Consider the following 17810-nt stretch of genomic DNA (forward strand, 5'->3'; position numbering starts at 1 on the left):
TCAGGACTGCAATACCTCAAAGTCTGCCTCTCTCCATGTGAACTGACCTGGACACTGGAGTCGTCATCTGAGGCCCTTCTTTGTGTGCCTCCTCCACAAACAGTTCAGAGGGTGGCAACATGAGAGCAGGCCTTTTCTGTGGTGACTCCGCATTTGCGGAGTGCTCTCCCCTGGGATGCTTGCCTGGCGCCTTTGCTTTTATGCTCTACTTGTTGTCTTTCTAGAAGAATCTGTTTGGACACTATGAGAAGCAGGATGCTGAATTATTGATACAGCAAGAACCTTCCTATCTCACATGCCCATCTAGAATACTATGCTAGTATGATAGTAGCATAGTAACAGTCCATTGTGCAAGGGATTATGGGGAATGCATGAATAACTTTAAGCCCTTTGTATTAATATAGCATTCATCTAGCGGTAGTATATCTAATCCCAAAGATCCTCCAAGTAGCTACCACTAGAACAAAAGGAAAGGAAAATACAGAGGAACCTCCGGACACTGGAACAGGCTGGACTGGTTTCATCTGAAAATAAGTACCAAGAAATAATCAATGAAATAGCAAAGGTACTTTGAATATTGTTAAATTCTCCAACTATGTTTGCCCATTGATGAAAAAAATCCCCAAAACAACCCAATTCAACCACACTGCAATACACACACACACACACACACACACACACACACACACACACAAAAATTTTAATATTTCTGACACTTCCATCCTTAAAATATTACATTTTATACAGAGTGAATAGTGCCATGAATGGAAATGCTTGGGCTTTTGTATTTGTATTAAACTGTTAGTTAATGTCCAATGTTGTACAAGCAGATTTTTCCTTCCCCTGCCATCTAAAGGACTTCAGGTAGCCTATATGTTGCTTTTCCCTCCCTCCCCCCCTGCAATTTTATCCTCACGTCAACCCTGTGAGGTACCTTAGGCTCAAAGTTTACTGGCCCAAGGCCACTCAGCAGACTTTTATGGCTAGGTGAAGAGGAGTAGCTGGGTTTCTGTGATCCAAATCTTCCTATCTAGCCACTGCAGCCTGTTTCTTGAGAAAAGCTTTGAAATATATATATTTTTCTAAATAGGTCAGTAATTATTGCAAATAGCATTTTAAAATACATTTTGGCCCACAACATTTTCTTATTATAGAATGTCAGCTCTTATATTTTGTTGAATTCTGTAGGGATTTCTTCCAAATACACATTTAAATCACAGCTATAAGTTCAACTGGAGACAAAACATAAAGGATCTACAGCACACTTACCTGCAAATGCTTGGTTTAGCATGGTTAAAATCTCCTCATGCTTTTTCTAATGTTTCAGGGAAACATTTTGATGGTCTTTGTACGTGAAATAGTTTGAACTTGAGTTCATTTGGTTACGTCACATAAACATGTGAAAATGGGGAATGCATGGGAATATTTGTGTTTAAAATCTTTCACATGCTTTTTGCTCGTTTTCGAAATCTTCAAAGATCACTAAGAAACTAAATATACAACATAGATTGCTTGTGATGTGTTTTTGAAAGGTTGTGCAAGATGAAAACAGTTTAAAGTGGGAGGAAAATATAAATATAGAAGACCAATCATTACAGGGAGGTTTGAAGGAAATGGGGAGCCACTTTTGTCCATAAAGCTGGGTAAAACCGCTTTTAAAATGAGGTGAGCATTTTAACTCTCCCCACCACCACCTTGCACTCTTCTGGCGGTTCTTCTCATCCTCCAGAGCAGATTGGGGGTCACAAAGGAGGGGAAAGGGGGTGTTCTTTGCACTGGCTTCTGCTAGTAGGACTGGATAGTTGAATCCAAACCAACTAAAATCAAAACTGACACATTCTGATCAGAATATGTAATGGACACCACACATCAGAAAGTTACTTAATGTTTGAATAATCCAGCAAAAAAATCCTTTCATGGAATACTTTTGATACTGTTTTTCTATTTTTATTTTTTATTTTTTTTAAAAAAAACCTCAAACATAAAACAATGAATCGGTTTTGACAGTGCTAATCTATTAGATCAGAATGCCTGGAGGTACATAATTTCTCTTCAAAACAACCCATTAACTGGGAATATTTGAAAGCTTTTACCCCCACTCGGAAGGGGAATGTCAGAAGATATGCCGAGATCAAAACAAGGTAGTATAACCAACTTTCTCAAGCCACCGCAACATTGAGGAGAAGCCAGGGCAATGAGCCAGCACAGAGATAAGATGGCATCTAGTCCAATTAAGACTGCAGAAGCTACGGCGGAAATGGATACAAATGCAGTGCTCAATGTATTCTCATTAAAGAAATGATAACAGAAACATGGGAGGGGATGATGACACTAATAAAGTGAATGCAATGCCAGAAAAATTAGTTGGAACCATATTTGGTATTTCAGTCCTGTCCTTGTAACCAATCAAATGGTAAATGAAAATTTTAAGACATCATGGGTGGGGGGAAATAAAGAAAAATAATATAGTAATAAATTCAGGATTGCCGTGGGGAACAATGAAGGCAGTGTTTAGACACATATTAAAAGAAAAATTAAGACCACACACGACAACAAGTTCAAAACAAATTTGCAAACAGCTGCAAATTAAGCAAAACAAACTGGAAGCAATAGAAATAGATAAAATGATGACTAGAAATAGAGGAAATGATGGAACAATTACTATATTTAAAACAAAAATATTATTATGGGCATAAGTGATCCAAAGTATTACCGTAGCTGCCAGGTTGCCAAAAAAGAGAAACAAAGCAACAATTACTAGTGTAAAAATGAAGACAGGAGAAAGGCTTTCTAGCAGAAAATTCATATGTGGTGGGAAGTCTCAGAGGCATTCTCAGAGTTCAAGGATAAATTCCATCCATCCAGGGGAAAACACTGGGTTGTGAAGCAAGGCCCATGAGGGGAGTGATCTAGGGGAGGGTTCTGAAAGCCAGATAGAGAGGGAAGAAGAGGAGGATTGAGCCGTAATATTCCCTTCCTCTGTCCTAAGGGGTGGAATATCTCACCCAGGCAGCTGGAGATTCAACTTCCTGCCAGCAGTGGTGACAGATGAAAAGTTGTTGCATGGAGCAGGGAGGAAAGGGAAACAGTTGATTCCTCAATCCGAAAATATTACTGCTTTTGCTCATGAACATAACGTTCCAAAATGTGTTCCAACAAAGCCTTATCATGTGGCATGTTATGGCTGCCTTTGTTCTAAAAGCAGATAGAATGTAAGAGGAATATTAGCTTGGTTAATTGTTCTAAAAACATCTGCCTTTATTCGGCAAAGAGAAAAATGTGGGGGGACTAATATCTGCTTGCATCTTTTACATAAATTCACAGAGATTAATAAAGTTAAATGGAAAACAAAGGGGAAGGGAAAGAAACTTAAGAGCATATCACTGAAGTATGTGGCAGTGAAAAAGCTGTACAATACTAGGAAAACCAATCAGATTTGCACCCAATATTATCAGAGCATTAGCTCTGCTCTTTACCTATTAAATATTTAACCCAACTATTTTATAATGCCTTATTTAGATTTTGTCTCTTATTAAAGATTTGTCAGCTTTTTGGGTTTCATTTGTGTTTATAGTTTTTAATTCAATAATTCTTTACCAAAATACGTACTCATATACGTGCTTTTCTCTCATAAGGTTTAAGAATATGATGTTCGAAATTACACCTGGTGAAGAGGTAGGTGATTTTGATATCAAAGCTAAATTATTAGGTGTGCATATGGAAAAGGTTACAGCACCATTTTCGGGTAAAATACCTTGTAAGAAATAAATCTTTGTACAGATTGGATTCTGAGATGAGAGTAGAAAAATAGGAATTCAAAGAACCTTGCAACTTTTGTTTGTTGCTTTAGTATTGAGACAAAACTGAAACAGTCCAACTGATGCTCTTGAACTGCTAAAAAGTGTCCCTCCCCGCAAAAAAATGAAATGCAAAAGAAGTCCACATCATTTTCAAACACAAACTCGTTGAGTTACTTCCATCATTGCATCGTTTACCCTACTAGACAGAGGCCTGTAAAAGACATGTCAGGTCTCCAATGAAAAAAATGCTTGTACTCTATGCATTCCTTAATTAATTACTTAGCTGTTTGTTCTTGCTGTACAAAGATGCATGGCTTTGAGGCTCTTCTGTTCTCTAGAGTACTAGTACTATTTTCTGTGCTGTGGATGAGAAATGAATTAGGCTTGAGAAGAGGGCAGCTAGATGCTTTGTCTACATATAAGTTTTACTTTTTAGTCTTTGATCATACGCAATTCCATAGATCTTACTAAAAGGAGGAGAGACCTTCAAGTTCCACTGTGAAATCTAGGACATAAGTGAGAGTCTGCTGGGTTGTTACTAGCATTTATATTTAAAGAACAGATATACTTTCAGTTGGGGAAAGTGGACTGGGGCAAGTACAGTAAGCCCACAACTTCTACATATTTAACTTGTATGCATTCAGCTTTATATGTGTGGCCAATAATAATAATTTAAAAGGGTTCTGTAAAAATGGTGTTGACAATTCCTCCCACCATTGCGCCCAATGGGTTTTGACTATACATGATTTTTGCTTTAGGCACGATCCCCATGTAAGTTGCTTTTTCCTGTGTTTATGTGAATGTGGGGTGACTATATCTTATTTATTTCAGATCAGTATTGAACAGGGGTACAAATGGATCTGATGTGATCTTTAAAGAATGATACAGTAAGGTTTTGGCCTTCATGACTTAGGACCAAGGTAGCTTGTCTCTATATAGGGTAGGGACATTAAGATGTTGAGAGACTCCTGTAGTACCGTATTGGCCTGAATACAGTGGCTTAAATTCATGACCTTACAAAAATTGGCTTTTACAATATCGCTGCTGAAACAGACATACAGTGAAACAGAATAGATGTGAGTGCCTGTGAAATTTTAATGGAGTGCCTTATATTCGGGTATTGCATTTTTTTCTCCCTCCCCCCCTTGAATTTTAAAGGTGTGACTTATATTCAGATGTGGCTTATATTCGGGACAATACAGTACCTCTGTCTTTTGAGATGCTAGTAATGGCCACAGAGGACATTTTCAGTGGTGGCTCTCCAATTATGGAATATTCTCCCCAAAGATGCTCTTTTGGCACATATCTTCTTGTTTTTAAGATACTGGACAAAGAACTTTTTTTATTTTGCAGAGCTGCTTTGATTAAACATTGAACCATTTTCCAGAGAGTAGCCCTGTTTGTCTTTTGCAGCAAAAACAAGCCTTGTGTGACACCTTCAAGGACCAACACTGTACATAAATTATGACAGTGGTTCCCAATTACCTACGGACTGTGAACCCCGTTTTTTCAAGCCATGGACTTGAAAATGTTGATATTTTTGTCATGTGAATGGTGCCACAGAACATGGACCTCCTGGGGTTCCTGGACCACCAAATGGGAACCACTGAATTATGGGATAAGCTTTTGAGGACTTCTGTGCACTTTCTCGGGTGCATGAAGTGTTATTCTGAGTTATAGGTGTGTATATTATAACGTAGCAGGGAGGAATTGTAAAAAAAAAATGGGCTCAGTAGACACAACTATGTATTCTAATGATAATTCACAAAACAAAATAAAAAAATTCCTTCCAGTAGCACATTAGAGACCAAATATTAGCTCTGGGTTATTATTGGCTTCTATTATTTATGCCTCTTTGTGGCTTTTGCATTTTATTTATCTCCCTTAAAAACCATCAGAAGTAAAGGCGGTGAAAGGGCGCTCGACACTGGAGGGCGGATTCCCTTCAGAGCTCCTCCGCCTTTGGGGCGGTGACTCTCCCCTCAGGCCGCCTCCGCCACACTTAGCGCGCTTCCTCGCTCCTCCGCCTGCGGTCACACACAGCAGCCCGGGGAGACTTCGGAGGCGACGGCAGGAGCTGCCCCCTTTGCGCCCGCGAGCTCGGTGCTTTTGCCCGGTGAGGCGGCCATGGGGCACTCGCCGGTCTCGCTTTTGCTGCTGGGCTGTAGCGCGGTGCTGGTGTGTCCCCTGCTCTGCCTTCCGTCGTCGGGAAACGGTAGGTGGCGACGACGGGGCTCTCTCCCGCCAGAGGGGAGCCAAGTTTTGGGTGGTCGCTCACTGGGAGGAGGAGGAGGAGGAAGGCGGGGAGGCAGCTCAGCCATGTTTCGGAGGACACCATCCCGGGGCTGCTGCGGGGGGGGGGCGAGAGAGACCCTTCTGCTCGGGGCGCTTCCAGGAAGTCGCGTCCGATTGAATTACAAGTACTAATCCATACTCGAGTTCCATTGGTGTGAATGGCACACAGCCAATAAAATGTGTTTCGGGTTGGGGTAAGCACTCGGGAAGGGGATGCGGGACTAGGTGGGCCACTGGCCTGATTCTGCGGCGCTCTTTCTATGTGTCCTTTTCCCGGGGAGCCAAAGGCAGCCTCTCGCTCGGCTCCCGGAGAGAGAGGAAGCAGAGGCGCGCGTGCAATATGTAAAAGTAAATCCTTCTGACAGAACAAAGCTGGCTGCAGGAATGCCTTTGATACTTCGATTCGCCTTACCCGGTATTCTTTCCTGGATCATGTTACAGGATGCCTGGGTTGTTGACGCCACTGCCGCCAAGCTGCCGGAGAGGCGACCCTGGGTGGGGAGGGGGCTCTTTACCGCCTTCTCTCTCTCTCTCTCTCTCTCTCTCTCTCTCTCTCTCTCTCTCTCTCTCTCTCTCTCTCTCTCTCAGCGCAATCCTGTGGGTGCCGTTGAGTTCAATACGATTTCTTTACAGGCAAGAAGGCGTAGCGTTTGAACACTTGACTGAGTAATAAATGGGGATATGCAACTCTCACAGAACAGAAAGTTTTGTTGGTTGTTGGGGAGCACCTTCATAGTTGCGTGGTTACTTTTAGCTTTTTAGGATTTCTCTTAGATTGCTTAAATATCATTAAGGTCAGTGGGAGATGAACAACCAGTTTTTAGTATAACAGTCCAATGCACCTGTACAGTAAAAAATATATATGAAACAATCTGAGTCCTTTTCCCCCCTGCATGCTTCCTCCATGAGAGGTCAGGAGAACTGGCCTTTTCTACAGTGGCTCCCTGTTTGTGGAATGCTCTCCCCAATGATGTTGGCCTGCGCCTTCAATACATATCTTTAAGTGCCAAGCAAAAAGCATTTGTCTCCTCCCAAGCATTTGGCTAATTAAACAATCTATGGTCTTTTAAACTGCAGGGGGAATTATTATTTTTGTTTGTCACTATGCTATGTACTTTTGTGTTTTTATATTGTAAACCACCCTGTGATGTCATATATGAAGGGCGGTATGGAAATTTAATGAATAAAATATAAAGATATGGAATGTGAAAGTTACAGAACCTGAGAGTCATTGTTTGCTTTCTTTCTATGAGTAACTTCTTTCTGAATTGTTATAGCTTATAAACCATGTATGATTTATTTTAATCAGGAAAAGCGGTATTACTTGCCTTAGGAAGTGTTTTTTTGATATTTCTACACATAAGCAAATAGTTGCCTTAACAGATCAAATGTTTGCCATTTGTCTTGTGTTTTGACAACTTGAAAAAGTAAGTTCATGGGGGAGTTTTTACTGCCTGGATTTATTGCAAAGGAACTTTGTGATCCATTCTCTTTCTTTGTTGTCAGAAAGTACAGCAGTGTAGGGAAGAGGGAATCTCGCTGGTTGTTTATCTTCCTCCATTGTTGCTATATATTTTACATTGCTGACAGATAGACAGTATGTTGACCTAAAACGCTGAGTGAGTCATTTGCTTATCACCATTAACAGAACAGGGGAAATGTGGATCAAATTGAACATTACCACCAGTGTTTTATTATCTATCTAGATGGTTGTTATTTTTTACTTCAAGGTTAGTTTGTTGTTAAACTTATGAGAAAGAGGAACTTCATGTGTTAAATTTAAAGTTTCCCCTTTTGGATATCAACTGTGGATAATACAAGAATAAAAAGAGTACAGTGGTACCTTGGTTTAAAAACAGCTTAGTTTATGAACAACTTGGATTAAGAACGCTGCAAACGTGGAAGTAGGTGTTTTAGTTTGTGAACTTTGCCTTGGAATAAGAACATGTTTTGCTTCCTGTTGAGTGTGTTCCATTTCTAAATTGAGTCCCCCACTGCTATGGGAATGAGAAGCACACCTTGGTTTAAGAACACTTTGGTTTAAGAACGGACTTCTGGAACGGATTAAGTTTGTAAACCAAGGTACCACTGTAACTTCCTATTGTTTCCCCACCACTTGGTTGTAATTCTGCTTGTGATTCCCATGACAAAAAAAATACATGTTGGATGAATACTTTTAAACTATAAGCGCCAGTCTGTGTGTCTTGTTAACAAGATGTTATAATTATTATTATTTATACCCCGCCCATCTGGCTGGGTTTCCCCAGCCACTCTGGGCAGCTTCTATAAAATACAATAATCTATTAAACATTAAAAGCTTCCCTAAACAGGGCTGCCTTCAGATTTCTTCTAAAAGGCTGGTAGTTGTTTTTCTCTTTGACATCTGGTGGGAGGGTGTTCCACAGGGCGGGTGCCACTACCAAGAAGGCCCTCTGCCTGGTTCCCTGTAAGTTGGCTTCTCACAGCGAGGGAACCGTCAGAAGGCCTTTGGCACTGGACCTCAGTGTCTGGGCAGAACGATAGGGGTGGAAATGCTCCTTCAGGTATACTGGGCCGAGGCTGTTTAGGGCTTTAAAGGTCAGCACCAACACTTTGAATTGTGCTCAGAAACATACAGGGAGCCAATGTAGGTCTTTCAATACTGGTGTTACGTGGTCTTGGTGGCAGCTCCCAGTCACCAGTCTAGCTGCTGCATTCTGGATTAGTTGTAGTTTCCAGGTCACCTTCAAAGGTGTGCAGTACATAGAGTGCACTGCAGTAGTCCAAGCAAGAGATAACTAGAGCATGCACCACTCTGGCAAGACAGTCTGCGGGCAGGTAGGGTCTCAGCCTGCGTACCAGATGGAGCTGATAAACAGCTGCCCTGGACACAGAATTGACCTGCACCTCCATGGACAGCTGTGAGTCCAAAATGACTTCCAGGCTGCGCACCTGGTCCTTCAGGGGCACAGTTACCCCATTCAGGACCAGAGAGTCCTCCACACCTGCCCACCTCCTGTCCCCCCAAAACAGTACAGTAGTACCTCGGGTTAAGAACTTAATTCGTTCCGGAGATCTGTTCTTAACCTGAAACTGTTCTTAACCTGAAGTACCACTTTAGCTAATGGGGCCTCCTGCTGCTGCACCGCCGCCACACGATTTCCTGAAGCAAAGTTCTTAACCAGAGGTACTATTTCTGGGTTAGCAGAGTCTGTAACCTGAAGCATCTGTAACCTGAGGTACCACTGTACTTCTGTCTTGTCAGGATTCAACCTCAATCTGTTAGGCGCCATCCATCCTCCAACCGCCTCCAGACACTCACACAGGACCTTCACCACCTTCACTGGTTCTGATTTGAAAGAGAAGTAGAGCTGGGTATCATCTGCATACTGATGAACACCCAGCCCAAACCCCCTGATGATCTCTCCAAACGGCTGCATGTATATGTTGAAAAGCATGGGAGAGAGGATAGAACCCTGAGGCACCCCACAAGTGAGAGCCCAGGGGTCTGAACACTCATCCCCCACAACCACTTTCTAAACACAGCCCAGGAGGAAGGAGCAGAACCACTGTATAACAGTGCCCCCAGTTGCCAACCCCTCTAGACGGTCCAAAAAGATGTTATGGTTGATGGTGTCAAAAGCCGCTGAGAGATCCAGCAGGACTAGGAAACAGCTCTCACCTTTGTCCCTAGCCCACCAGAGATCATCAACCAGTGCAACCAAGGCAGTTTCAGTCTCATGATGAGGCCTGAATACCGACTGGAAGGGATGCAAATGGTCCGCTTCTTCCAAGCAGGAGCGTAGGAAGAAGGGGGCGATAGAGGCGCTCCGCCCCGGGCAGCGCAATCCTGAGGGTGCCATCGTGGCTGTCCGTCCCGCCCGCGCTGGGCGCCACGCCCCCATGGGCAGCACACCACACACCCCGCCCCCGTGAGCAGCACGCCCCCCCAGAACATGCGCCCTGCCCCCGCCTGCTCAAGTTTGGGTGTATGCGCAGAAGGGCACAGAGTTAAATTAACAGAAGGAGCTGATAGTTATATAATTGTAATTCAATAATGATCTGTAATCAGAGAGAAATAATCTTCAGCTGCCTGCAAATAGACTTTGCAGCTTGAGGATTACGATTCCAACTACTAGGCAACACAACACTATTTGACTTATACTGGCTCTCTTACCTCATGCCTTGGTCTTCTGCTGGTGAATTGAGACCCACCACCAGGTAAGGGCCTAAATCAAGATGTGTTGAAGAAGCAACACTACCACCATGCAAATGCAGTATATGGGGGATTAAGAAACTGCCACACAAATGCAATGGTAAGCTTAAAAGCAGTACAAAAGGGGTAGGAAATGTTAACAGGTGTCTCTTTGAAACACAAACAGCTAGAGCAACTGAGAGAGGCACTTTGTCACCAAGGTGTTGTGTGTGTGTGTGTGTGTGTGAGAGAGAGAGAGAGAGAGAGAGAGAGAGAGACAGACAGACAGACAGACAGACAGACAGACAGACAGACAGACAGACAGACTAAGACTGGATGGCACTTCCAACCAGGTAGGTGAAAATTAGTACTTAATTTGTTTGATAGAATATGTCCCTTAGTGGCTGGATGTGGTGAATGACTCAGTCTTTCTTCTCTTATGCCTCAACCACAAAAGCTTTGTGCTGTAAGCACCACAACTCCATTCACCTAACCAGCATCTGCAGACTTTGACATTTTCTGAAAGATGCTTCTGCACCAAATGCAGTCATGAATAGCGGTCATGGCCTTGGGTCTGTCTTCTAACAGCTGTATTTTTTTACAGCTGTTGGAACTGTTCACTTAAAATAAGTATTAAGTGACTGTTGGTGTTCTTCAAAGATATCTTTCTTGAGAGATACATCAGGAAGGTTTAATATTGGGAGTAATTGAAAGTAAATGCATTTTAAGTTACAAAATCTGCTTAGAGGGATGTGTCAATTTCTAATCTTCATTTGACTCTACATACTAGGCAGAGACTGTTGTTTATGTTGAGCACAATTAATCATGGTTTTGGAGTAACCAAGTCTGGACTGTGATCATGTGTCAAATTTGAGCATAAAGTGAAAGGGTATGTCAAATTAAGTCACAATAGTGCTTTATTTAAAATTGATTTAAGAGATATCTGTGTCGAGGTTTAAACTTCAATAGCAACATTTTTTTTTCATGCTTGTTGCACAAACAATAGATATGTGTCACTCTCTATTACGTATCTTTATCCTAACAACACTCACTTTAGTAAGCCTCATAAAATCAGTATGTTTAGGAGCATTTGGAACAACTGATGTTTTAGGATATGAAAGCCCTATATGGAAGAAAATCCCACTCAAGTTGATGTTTCCAGCTCTTCTGTTCTTCCTTATTTGTGAATAATGCTGAATAACCAAAGCACAGTCTACAGAATATGGAGTTTGTTTAGCAGTGCAAAAACACTTTGAGGCTGATGAGAAGTCACATGATCTTTGATCCATTCTTTTGTACTGTGAATGCCATTCCAATCAGTAGTCTAAATGATCTTTCCTGTCATGCCTTTTCAGTAGCTTGACGGGCACTGGGTTAGTAGACAGCCTAAAGTGTACATCCCCTGGGGAACAAACTTCATCATCAGTTACTTTCCATGTGCCACGGACATTTTATAGTTCTTCACAAATGACATCTTGGATCATCTACCACAGTAGTTCTTTTCTGAAGTCATAAATGATTGGATCCATATTAGTGATGGAGCTGTGCTCATAGTGGAAGAAAGGAGTGAGGTGATCGCTCCTTCCCCCTATAGCTCCAGGTCCCCTGAAAACTGCTCTAGGGGACCTCCTCGGACAGTGTGCAGGTGAAGGCTGTGAGCTGTGAAGGCTGTGCAGTTGGGCTCAGAATATATCTGAAATGATTTTTAAAGGACTAGTTTCCTGTGTAATATACACTTTGTTGTTGTTATTGTTATTACTAATTATTTCTTTAAGCATGAAACTGGACACCAAAAACTTTAAGAGTTGTTTTGTCTAAGAAATGGGTAGGAATTAAAAGATAAGTCATTGTTGTGGGTGACACAATTAGTACCAGGTTCTCTCCAACCTGTCTGAAGAAAACCTACAGGCTCAAAGTGTTGTATACTGGAACAACATTGGGCAGTTTTAAGGGGAATATAGAAACAAAATCATTCTGAGTTCTCTTATCATAGCACTCCAATTCTTTGATGTGATATTCAAGCAGTGAAATATGAGCAAGCCTTTCAGAATATAGCCCAATACAACATGGGCTATCAGGTAGATGTTAACCCAGAACGAACATTCCATGTAATAAGAATTGTGCCTTATCTAAAGGAGGTTTGAAAATCCAATTGGCTATCTTTACCTTACTGAGGCAAGGGAAAGTCCATGATTTTCGGCAAAGTAAACATTAGGAACAACTTCCTGAAAGTAAGAGCTGTTCGGCAGTGCAATTTGCTGCCAAGGAGTGTGGTGGAGTCTCCTTCTTTGGAGGTCTTTAAGCAGAGGCTTGACAGGCATATGTCAAGAATGCTTTGATGGTGTTTCCTGCTTGGCAGGGGGTTGGATTGGATGGCCCTTGTGGTCTCTTCCAACTCTATGATTCTATGATTCTAAAGTTTCACTTGATAATCAAGAAAAATACTTTTGGAATTTGAAAAGTATTGCATTGAAACATATATTTAAATAGTCTGGGAAAGTATCTGATGAATATTCAGTGAATAAGAGGGTTTGTATCTGCTGTTGTTCAAATTTCAAATGTGATGAATAGGAAACCCTGTTTTATATGTTAATGCCATCTTAATAGGTGCAGACAAGATCTATTATAAATAACAGAATGTAAATTACTTTAAAGCATCCATCATAAACACAGGGAGTGGGGAATGAAAAGGTAGTATAAAGGAAGTAACATGCTAATTGTACAAGATATTTGAAAAATGGAAAAGGCAGTGAATACGGTGTGCCTTTTTCTAGTCCCCAAAACAATTTTACTTCGGAAAAGTATTTTCTGCTAAATATGTTGCCTAATATGCTTAATAACCATGAACTTCATTTTCTAGGATCTTTCGCTCAGATTGGACCAAAAACCTTTTCCTTCTATTCAGCAGAAGAAGAATTTGAAAAAATCCCATTGGGAGACGATGACACTGAAAGCAATTCAGAAATGGGATCGGGTTCTATCAATGAAAGTATATTCCGTGGAGAAACACGAATGCTGCCAACTGAACGGATCTCTGGAGATATCAAGGAGTACCTGACTAGTGGATGGCTGACCGTTTTTGTTCCATCAGTTTATACCTTAGTTGTCATGCTGAGTCTTCCTCTGAACGTCATGGCAATTCTTGTGTTCCTGATAAAAATGAAGGTGAAAAAGCCAGCTGCGGTGTACATGCTCAACCTGGCTTCTGCGGATGTTCTCTTCGTGAGTGTGCTTCCTTTTAAGATTGCCTACCATTTTTCTGGGAACAATTGGGCATTTGGACCTGAAATGTGTCGTTTTGTCACTGCTACCTTCTACTGCAACATGTACTGCTCTATCCTGCTGATGATGGTGATAAGCATGGACCGTTTCCTAGCAGTGGTGTACCCAATGCAGTCTCTGTCATGGCGCACGCGAAGGCGTGCCTTTGTGGTCTGTCTTGCCATCTGGCTTGTAGCAATAGCTGGGGTGATACCTCTGCTAATCAATGAACAAACCCAAAGAATCCCTCAGTTAAACATCACAACGTGTCATGATGTGTCAAACAATGATGATCTTAAAGGCTATTACCTTATTTTTTTCACCGTTTTCTCTTCTCTTTTCTTTTTTGTGCCATTAATTGTTTCTGCCGTTTGCTATGTGTGTATCATTCGGAGTCTCAGCTCTTCCAATGTTGCTGCAAAGCAGAGCAAGAAAACACGGGCTTTGTTATTGTCTGTAGCTGTTTTCTCCATTTTTATTATGTGCTTTGGTCCAACCAATGTCTTTTTGTTAATTCACTACATCAGCTTTTCTTACAAAAACTACTTGGGGAATATCTACTTTGCCTATCTCATCTGTGTCTGTACTAGCAGTATAAGTTGCTGCATTGATCCTTTGATCTATTATTACACCTCTTCTGAATGTCAGCGACACCTTATCCATCTTTTTTGCTGTAAAAAGACCTCTGAATCCTGCAGTACCAGTACCAGTGGCCAATTAATGACTAGGACCAGTAGAAGGGCTACTTGCACCAGTACACTTGGTAACAGTGTCTACAGGAAGCTATTAACATAGGGTTGCAATCAGCTAAGTTTTGTTCAAAGTAGACTAACTGAAATTAATGGAACCAAATAGTTACGTCCATGAATTTCAGTGGGTCTGTTCTTACTATGACAAACATTTGCTACAACTCATATTGTTTTGTGGACAAAAGTACATTTTGTGCACTTATTATTTATATAGCTATATATTTAAACTATTTTACTGAAGAATAGCCATATCACATTTTTCACATGGTTAACATGTTTGTTAACAAAATAAAAAAATTCCTTCAGTAGCACCTTATAGACCAACTAAGTTTTCTTTAAGGTGCTACTGAAGGAATTTTTTTATTTTGTTTCGACTCGGACCAACACGGCTACCTACCTGCATGTTTGTTAACAGATAACCTGTCATTAAAAAGGATGTAGGCTATGGGGAGGGAAGATAAAGACTCAAGGAGGTGTTGAAACAATTTACCCAGATATGTACTGCATCCCTGTTTATGTGACACACACACACACACACAGAGAGAGAGAGAGAGAGAGAGAGAGAGAGAGAGAGAGAGAGAGAGAGAGAGAGAGAGAGAAGTATTAATGTGATTCTACAGACAATGTTATAAATAGATCACTTATGGCTGAAAACCTCCAACAACTAAAATCTACAAACTGTTAAACAGACTTCAAACTTTTATGCATTGTTTGCCACGTTATAGTCAGGCCCGTCTTAACCACATCGAGCGCTGTGGCGCAAAGGTCCCTCTGCCCCCCCACTCACCGTGGATGCAGAGGAGGGACATGGCATGGGCGGGGCGGGCACCAAGGGCGGGGTGGGCTCAGGGGCGTCGCAGCGGGTGGGCCGAGCTGCCTGGTCATCCTCCGGGGCGCCAGCACCTCCTCCTCCAGCACGGAGGCCTCTGCTGGGGGGGGAGGTGCCGCGCAGCGCCCAGCCTCTCATCCTCCTCATGCCCCCAACCCACCAAGTTGAGGCTGGGACTCGAACCCACGGCGAGCGGGCGGGAAGGAGGCAAGGAGCAGGGTGAGTGGGAGGGCGGCCGGGTGGGCAGGCGGCAGCGCCTGAGGGGCAGCCCACCGAGAGGCAAGCCGGAGACCCCATCGCGAAGGGTGACGCCGCCACGCAGCCAATCACCACACGTGGCTGGCACGGGAGGGGCAGAGCCAGGCCAGCCAGGCCGAGAGAGAGAAAGGGCACTCTGCGCAAGCTCAGGAGCCCCCTTGCCCGCCCCGCTGTGCGCCCGGCTCGCCGTCGCTGAGCCGTGGCCCCCAGACCACTTTCCTGGCGCCCTCCAGCGCCCGGCACCGTGGTGCACCGCGCCACTAGCCTCTATGGCTAGGATAGGCCTGGTTATAGTAGCCCTCTGAACGAAATCACTGTTTCCATTTACAAATTGGCTTTGGATGCTAAGAGACACTGATTTCATTCAAAGCTGCCTAATGACCTTATAACTAAAGATATATTTAGTTGATGATTCCTGAAATTAAATGAATCAGTGGTCTTTTTTTAACACCACTTTTCTACTTTGTAGTATATGGTTGAGCCTTCTGAAATGCATTCTGCATATTTCATTATTTTGCTCTACATATTTTGGCTGCCTTAGAAGCTAGAAACTGAAAGATTTCCTTAAAAGACAAATGAGTCAATATTTGCAATTTGGTGTTGTCACACAAAGTTCAAGTCATGATAAGCCTTTTTACTGTTCTGTTGAATATAAACAATGGACTTTTGACTCATGATTGAGACCTGGATATTGATTTTACAGAACAAATTGGCTTGCATCCTGACCTTTTGCTCTTTTACAAAGAGACACAGTACTTTATAAAAGGGCTATTTCCATGAACATAGTTATCCTTCCATGAGTAGAAGCAAAAAGTTATAACTAGCCAGAAATGGTTGCTAGTTGGTGTTACTGTGTACCCATCACAACTATGCATTGAATAGCCTAGTTACATTCTATTAATGTGGTTTAACATGGACTAGATCACACTGTCAACCAAGTAGTTTGGAGATGTCCAAATATTTGAAGAATCAGAGAAAAGTTATGCTGGCATATTTATTTTGAGCTGGTTCCACTGTAAGTCTTATACTGAACATGTGTTTCTACTTTTTAAAATAGAGTGAAACTCCAAGTATCCTGTTTAGAATGTATTTTCACCAGGTCTTTGCTTTTGGTGGGCACGTCTCCACAGATGATTTAGTTATTCTGTAGCTTCGTTTTTTCCTAAAATGTGTCATACCTTGATCATGTGTGTGAAACGCATTTAAAAAACAGACTGAGGCGCTGCAACATTATAGAAATCGAATTAACCCACACTCAGTAATTGAAAATTACAAGTGAGCCCTAGGACATCAAAATGAATTAAATATGACTTGTCTTTACATAAATTACTTTTACTTTCATTATCAGTTGAATTTAGGTTTTTAATTGATGCATTCATTTAACACAGAAACTGTAGTAAGTTTCTACTCTAGAATCCCATAGGGTTTCTAATGTAACAAAAAAGCAAAGTGTTGCATCTACTGAGTGCAAAAGCATTGATCCAACAGAACCATCCATTAATGGAAGAGGCAAGGGGACACTTTTTGCCCATTCTCCCTCCCTCCCTTCTATAGCCATAATTATGAAAAACCTACTCTGGATGCTCTCCCAAACCTTCAGAACAGATTTTTGGGTAGTGCCGGAGACTGCGAAAATCAGCAAAATTTGCATGCCTTTCTCTTCCATCAACAGTTGCCTCTGCTGGAGCAACATCTAAACATTCTAAACATACATTTTGTTTAAGTGTGGATAATATAATTACCAAACGAGAGAAGTAAAACTACTACTTGTCTACTCAAAAGTAAGTCCTATTGATTTCAATTACCGATGCTCTTAAACAAGTAGATATAGGCTTATATCCTAAAACTCATAATCTGAAGCAGCATTTTAAAACTGAGAAGAAGTGTCTGCTAATCTGTCAGCAGGTATTCACAGCATTCTAACAATTTTATTTGGGATGTATTGCATTGTTGTATTGTTTTCCATTTTTGTGTGTGAAAAGATGTAAAAGGGTATTTAGCTGGGTTTGATATAGGAGGAAATACCTGTTATAGGAAGAATATTAATGGTTGTGGCCAACTAAGTTATACTCAGAGTGTACACATTGAAAATAGTGGACCTAAGTCTTTCATGTCCATTATTTTCAATGGGTCTACTCTGAGCTGGACTGACATTGGATATGACCCAGTATTGACTTCTATTTTCTTCCTGGGTCAAATACCTATCAAAATACATTTAATGTAAAGTAATTTAACCATACATTTTTAATTTTATTGATGTACAAACATAAGTAAAATGTGTAAATATTTCATAATTTTGGAAGTTATATTATTATATATTCATATTAACCAAATAAATTATGGTATTTGCTTTCTTAAAACTATAATGTTGATAGACATATGTTTATTATTATGTTTGAAAATTGAGTTAACCTGCACTAATAAAAAACTTTTTATCTGCTTCA

The 17810-nt window shown here is 41.5% G+C and overlaps 1 protein-coding gene across 1 annotated transcript; it reads left to right on the top strand.

The window, feature by feature from the left end:
• Window positions 1-5793: 5793 nt before the first annotated feature.
• Window positions 5794-17810, top strand: LOC118076922 (proteinase-activated receptor 1-like). The gene is made up of 2 exons (XM_060280251.2): window positions 5794-6015; window positions 13130-17810. Exons 1-2 carry the CDS (start codon window positions 5928-5930, stop codon window positions 14323-14325), a joined length of 1284 nt encoding a protein of 427 aa, XP_060136234.2. The 5' UTR covers window positions 5794-5927; the 3' UTR covers window positions 14326-17810.

Source organism: Zootoca vivipara, chromosome 10 (genome assembly GCF_965207765.1).
Source record: "Zootoca vivipara chromosome 10, rZooViv2.hap1.1, whole genome shotgun sequence".
NCBI classification, from domain to species: Eukaryota; Metazoa; Chordata; class Lepidosauria; order Squamata; family Lacertidae; genus Zootoca; species Zootoca vivipara.

Excerpts from the sequence above, each read along its gene's own strand:
- LOC118076922 (XM_060280251.2), top strand. The coding sequence starts at position 5,928 with ATGGGGCACTCGCCGGTCTCGCTTTTGCTGCTGGGCTGTAGCGCGGTG. Across the intron at positions 6,016-13,129 it reads CCTTCCGTCGTCGGGAAACG|GATCTTTCGCTCAGATTGGA; the intron begins GTAGGTGGCGAC and ends TTCATTTTCTAG.